A 7,005-nucleotide genomic window follows, 5' to 3' on the forward strand; every position below is an offset into this window, starting at 1 on the left:
ACAAACCCCTTAAAGTAATGTGTTGAACAGCTGGTAATATCTTCGTGTTATATTTCAGATGAACAGTAGGTTTACTACTCTACAACAGTATAATGTTGATGTCGAGGTTTTGTTGTCTAAGATAATCATAGCCGAGGTAAGGCAAATTTAATACGCTTCCCGCCAAGTACCATAAGTAATATATCAGGAGGGGCATTGGCTACGTGTCTGGGTGTTTTTGGAGATAGTTATTCAGGATCATTCATTTTGCCTTACTCTTGTGTTTCAGTCAAGAGTTACTTCAAAATGGACGGAAGATGCTCTTAAAGATGGACTAGTAGATTCAGATGCAGCGTTGACCAACATCATTACTTTTGTGGTTAACCGGAAGGAACTTCACGCGTTTGACCATGTTATGCTAGTAACACGGTAAGATCAATTGTCAGAACGATTCATCAATGGAAATCAGTATAGCCGTAGGTCACAGATCGTAGTGGACGCTTACGATCTAAATGCGTTACAGAAGCTGACTGAGACTCTAAAGCACAGTGTGTTGTTGCTGCTTCAATTATGTTGTTTGCGTGGTGTGGCCCTCTGATTCGATCGCAGTAACAGAAAATAGGTAATCCATCCACAAACCAAATGATTCTAACAACCTCTGTGATTTTGATTTCAGATATGACATCGCCCAAGGCGGAAAGTCATCGAATGCAGGTAAGTATGGAGATTTACTCTTAATATGTTCCATGATCCTCTCTACCAGCCAACGTGTACCAGCTAGCTATAAACCCTCTTGCTTATCATTTTCCTCTGGTTTTCTCTACGCAACCCCATCTAAGTCGATTGGTTTGGCTATTTGATCAATTAGGTCCGCTTCATTTGACTGACTCGTCTAACTGTGGATAATTTCTCTTCTTAGGTCTAGCAGAAATGGGGAGCACCTGTTCTCTGCGATCAGCATCTATTGCAGAATTTACAAGTGGGGAAATGTTCGCTACCATTGCTACTCATGAGTTAGCACACAGGTATGGCTTTTCTGATAATTTTTCGTCGGTTTATACTACTTTCAAAGGGTAACCAATTAACCACCCAAAGAGTAACCAATTAACCACCAAAGGGTGACCCATCAACTTTAAATATACAACAATACAATGCAAAACTCCGTTTCATTTTCTATGTTAACCAAATATATCTATTTATAGTCTTGGCTCGTACCACGATGGGGAGAATGGTAACAACTGTCCCTCATCCAACTTCAACATCATGTCCTCTAGTGTTGGTATACCAGATCGAGCTAGAGCTTCCCATCCCTGGATCTTCTCACCCTGTTCTGCCACCGGCATCAACAAATACCTGGCTAAGTAAGTAACTCTTTTTAACTCGTCCGATTCTTTCCCTTCAATGGTTTAGTTACCGCCTCACCAATGAGCAAAGCAAACAGTTCACCTGCCCTTTACGGAAAACGTAGCTAAATTCCACTTTCTAATTGATTGTTTCAGTTTGACTGGAGACTGTACCCAGACTCTGGACACTCAGCCTATAGATATCACACCATTCACTAAGCAACCTTTTGGCAGAAAATATCCAGTGGATGTACAGTGTGAGATAGCTTTGGGGAAAGGATCCAAGTTCTGCAGGGTAAGTAAACATAATCAGACATCAGTTTCAAGATGCCACTAAATAAAATTCTTTGTAAATAGCCAGATCGTTCACAGTTAAACCACGACAAGCATGGCACCAGACCATCACATTGGAGTAGCATAATGTTTTTAGAGTATTGTCAGATCTTCCCATGTTTATCAAGTTCCTCTATGATGGACACTTATACATTTTCCTGAAGCTGATTTTGATGCATCTCTTCTTTCAGACCTTTTACACTCCCCAAAATGGACTAACGTATGATGATATGTGCCATATGCTTATGTGCTCCAATCCATCGAATTCTACAAGCTGTGTACCGATTCTTGCACATGATGGTACAATTTGTGGCAATACAAAGGTAAGAGTCCATTGGGATCACTCAACATGAGGTAAAGTAATCGAGTAATGACTAAAAATACAGTTACCTTCACCACCAATCACAGATATCATATCGGTCTTGGGCCCCTTCCCAGGCAATAGTTCATTCAATATATGCTTTCCTGCATATTTCTCTGGGGATTGGGGCCCTCTTAGAGATGAGGACTCATGGGCTTGATTCAATCAATCTCTATACTAGTTGAGCCGCCGATACACGCCTTTAATATTCGACTGTGCAGAATAATTCCATTACAACAACATTGCGATTTGTTCAAACAATAATTTTTCATTTAAGGAATGCAAGTCTGGTGTCTGTACGAAGTCGCCCTCAGCTCCAGCTACTCCAGGTAGACTATGTTCACCATTCTCTTAATTCAGACAAAGTTTCCCTCATTGAACACTTAATATATTAATGTTGTCTTGTTTAGTTTTCCATAATACAAAACAGTAGGAATTCAAGCAAAGCTTATATCTACCCATCCTCAGTTTTTCTCAATATCTAACACTTAAACTTCAATCGCTAATATTAGGACCAATATATCCACAGCTTACACATTACCGTACGAATGCCCTTGTTTTTTTACATTTACAGTTGATTGTCCCGCCGGGGATGATCCAGATGCAGTATGTTCATTCAGCTCTTGTCAGACACCAACCATCCGAGATAAAATATGTTGCGGTACATGCAGACCGATCGTAGCCAATGCCGTGGAGATTCAGGCTATATCAGGGGAAACGACAATAATTTCCAACACAAACAGATTTTTTGTCACTGGATCTCTAGCGTCTGGCGTCACTAACACCAATAGATTCACTTTTTCATTTGGGGGATCATCACAACCGTCAGGGGCCACAGGCTCTTTACAGGTGTCCAGTGGAACAGGGTCACCACCATCCGGTGTAACAGGAACATCGCCTGCGTCAGGGGCCACAGGAACTACGCCGGCATCAGGAGCCACAGGAACATCGCCTGCGTCAGGTGCTACGGGAACATCACCTCCGTCAGGGGCAACTGGATCATCACCTGCGTCAGGGGCAACTGGATCATCACCTGCGTCAGGGGCAACTGGATCATCACCTGCATCAGGGGCAACTGGATCATCACCTGCATCAGGGGCAACTGAATCATCACCTGTGTCAGGGGCAACTGGAACATCGCCTGCGTCAGGGGCAACTGGATCATCACCTGCGTCAGGGGTAACTGAATCATCACCTGCGTCAGGGGCAACTGGATCATCACCTGCGTCAGGGGCAACTGAATCATCACCTGCGTCAGGGCCAACTGGATCATCACCTGCGTCAGGGGCAACTGGATCATCACCTGCGTCAGGGACAACTGGATCATCACCTGCGTCAGGGGCAACTGGATCATCACCTGCGTCAGGGGCAACTGGATCATCACCTGCGTCAGGGGCAACTGGATCATCACCTGCGTCCGGGGCAACTGCATCATCACCTGCGTCAGGGGCAACTGGAACATCACCTGCGTCAGGTGCTACAGGAACATCACCTGCATCAGGTGCCACAGAAACTTCACCTGGATCCGGGGCAACTGGATCATCACCTGGATCCGGGGCAACTGGATCATCACCTGCGTCAGGGGCAACTGGATCATCACCTGCGTCAGGTGCCACAGGAACATCACCTGCGTCAGGGGCCACAGGAACTTCACCAGTGTCCGGAGCAACTGGAACAGGATCCCCATCATCCGGTGCAACTGGAACATCACCTGTGTCTGGGGCAACAGGGTCACCATCATCCGATGCAACTGGGACAGGATCACCCGCATCACCCCTGTCGGGAGCCACAGGAACCTCACCCGCGACCGGGGCAACAGGTACATCGCCTGCTTCAGGGGCAACAGACAGAACGCAAGCGTCTGGTGCAACTGTTACTGGCTCAGTGCCTTCTGGCGCAACGGGAGTAACACAACTGACTGGTGTAACTGGATCATCATCAGCCTCGGGGGCCACCGACAGTTCGTCCCCTGCATCTGGTGCAACTCGTATATCGGGTGCTACGGGGACATCAACAGCGTCCGGGGCAACAGGACAAACATTCAGCGGATCTCCGGCTTCGGGCGCCACAATTACTGGAACAGGATCAGCAATGACACGAGCAACAGGGTCTCCAGCGGCTGGTCTTACCGGAACTGGATCTGCGGGAACTGGTTCAACTGGATCAGAAGCAACTGGTGCAACAGGAACAACATCAGTAACAGGTATGAAATAATTATCAAAATAATTAAAAAATTAAATTTCAGCAGTAAAGTGGCAATATGCAGCTATAATTTGAAGTAAATTAACCACACTGCGTTTTATAATTATAAATTCTAATCTAATCATAATATCCATATCCAATTTAACGGGTTCACCGAAGTAATGTTTTCACCAACAGGCACATTTTCACAAGCTACAAATCCATCTACGATACCAATTGCAACTCAGCCAGCCATACAATCTGGACTGACCGACTTTCTGACTACACAAACAGGACAAACTTCCCCGTCAGTGCAAACACAAAGTCTTTTAACTAGACAATCGGAACAGACAGATACTCCTCCAACTAGACTATCAGGGCCAACAGGTACACCTCCGACCAGACCATCAGGACGGACAGGTACTCCTCCAACTAGACCATCAGGACAAACAGATACTCCTCCAATTAGGCCATCAGGACTAACAGGGACTCCTCCAACTAGGCCATCAGAACTTACAGGTACTCCCCCAACGAGACCGTCGAGACCGACAGGTACTCCTCCGACTAGACAATCGGGACCGACAGGTACTCCCCCAACGAGACCTTCAGAACCAACGGGTACTCCTCCGACTAGACAATCGGGACCGACAGGTACTCCCCCAACGAGACCTTCAGAACCAACGGGTACTCCTCCTACTAGACAATCGAGACCGACAGGCACTCCCCCAACTAGACCATCAGGACCGACAGGAACTCCCCCAACTAGACCTTCTGGACCGACAGATATTTCTACAACCAGATCATCAGGACCGACAGGTACTTCTACAACCAGACCATCAGGACTGACAGGTACTCCTCCAACTCGTCCGACTGGACCGTCAGAGCCGACAGGTACACCTCCGACTAGACCATCAGGACAGACAGGTACTCCTCCAACTTCTCCGACTAGACCATCAGGACAGACAGGTACTCCTCCAACTTCTCCGACTAGACCATCAGGACGGACAGGTAATCCTCCAACTAGACCATCAGGGCAGACAGGTACACCTCCGACTAGACCATCAATGCCTACAGGTACTCCTCCAAGTAGACAATCGGGACCGACGGGTACTCCCCCAACGAGACCTTCAGGACCAACAGGCTCTCCTCCAACTAGACCATCTGTACCCACAGGTACTCCCACAACAAGACCGTCGAGACCGACAGGTACTCCTCAGACTAGACAATCGGGACCAACGGATACTCCTCCAACGAGACCTTCAGGATCAACAGGTTCTCCTCCAACTAGACCATCTGTACCCACAGGCACTCCCCCAACAAGACCTTCGAGACCGACAGGTACTCCTCCGACTAGACAATCGGGACCGACGGGTATTCCCCCAACGGGACCTTCAGGACCAACAGATTCTCCTCCAACAAGATCATCTGGACCAACAGGTACTCCCCCAACAAGACTGTCGAGACCGACAGGTACTCCTTCAACTAGACAATCAGGACCAACGGGTACTCCTCCTACTAGACCATCGAGACCGACGGGTACTCCCCCAACTAGACCTTCAGGACCCACAGGTACTCCCATAACTAGACTGTCGAGATCGACAGGTACTCCGCCGACTAGACAATCGGGACCGACGGATACTCCTCCAACAAGACCGTCGAGACCGACAGGTACTCCTCTGACTAGACAATCAAGACCGACAGGTACTCCTCTGACTAGACAATCGGGACCGACAGGTACTCCCCCGACTAGAGAAACAGGACCCACAGGTACTCTTCCAACTAGAATTTCAGAACTGACAGGCACTCCCCCTACTAGACCATCAGGACCGACAGGTACTCCCATAACTAGACCTTCTGGACCGACAGGTTCTCCTCCAACTAGACCATCTGTACCCACAGGCACTCCCCCAACAAGACTGTCGAGACCGACAGGTACTCCTTCAACTATACAATCAGGACCAACGGGTACAACTCTTGTTAGACCATCGGGACCGACAGGTACTCCCCCAACTAGACCTTCAGGGCCCACAGGTACTCCCCCAACAAGACTGTCGAGACCGACAGGTACTCCGCCGACTAGACAATCGGGACCGACGGATACTCCTCCAACAAGACCGTCAAGACCGACAGGCACTCCTCTGACTAGACCATCAAGACCGACAGGTACTCCTCTGACTAGACAATCGGGACCGACGGGTACTCCTCCAACAAGACCGTTGAGACCGACAGGTACTCCCCCAACTAGACCTTCAGGACCCACAGGTACTCCCATAACTAGACTGTCGAGACCGACAGGTACTCCCCCAACTAGACCTTCAGGACCCACAGGTACTCCCATAACTAGACTGTCGAGACCGACAGGTACTCCCATAACTAGACCTTCTGGACCGATAGGTACTCCCCCAACTAGACCGTCGAGAACGACAGGTACTCCTCCGACTAGACAATCAGGACCGACAGGTACTCCCCAAACTAGACCATCAGGACCGAGAGGTACTCCCCCAACGAGACCTTCAGGACCGACGGGGTTAACAGATCTGACAGGATCTCCTCCGACAGGACCATTAGATTTTACAGGTACTCCACCGACGGGACTGACAGAACCGACAGGACCATTAGATCCGACAGGTTCTCCTCCGACAGGGCCATTAGATCTGACACCATCCGGACAGACAGGAACTCCTCCAACTAGACCATCAGGACTCACAGGAACTCCTCCAACAAGACCGTCAGGACCCACAGGAACTCCTCCAAATAGACCAACAGGGCCCACAGGGACTCCTCCAACTAGACCATCAGGACTAACTG

At 48.5% G+C, this 7,005-nt stretch overlaps 2 protein-coding genes across 2 annotated transcripts; one reads left to right on the forward strand and one right to left on the reverse strand.

The window, feature by feature from the left end:
* Positions 1-3,208: 3,208 nt before the first annotated feature.
* On the forward strand, positions 3,209-3,886 carry LOTGIDRAFT_85538 (hypothetical protein; the record flags this gene model as incomplete). Its single annotated transcript, XM_009054416.1, has 1 exon — positions 3,209-3,886. A coding segment is annotated over one exon (678 nt), but the record flags the coding sequence as incomplete, so codon positions are not given.
* Positions 3,887-4,441: 555 nt separating this feature from the next.
* LOTGIDRAFT_176575 (hypothetical protein) lies at positions 4,442-7,005 on the reverse strand (the record flags this gene model as incomplete). The annotated part of the gene is made up of 2 exons (XM_009054417.1): positions 4,442-5,409; positions 5,455-7,005. Coding segments are annotated over 2 exons (2,519 nt in total), but the record flags the coding sequence as incomplete, so codon positions are not given.

This window comes from Lottia gigantea, assembly GCF_000327385.1.
Source record: "Lottia gigantea unplaced genomic scaffold LOTGIsca_2161, whole genome shotgun sequence".
Classification (NCBI taxonomy): domain Eukaryota; kingdom Metazoa; phylum Mollusca; class Gastropoda; family Lottiidae; genus Lottia; species Lottia gigantea.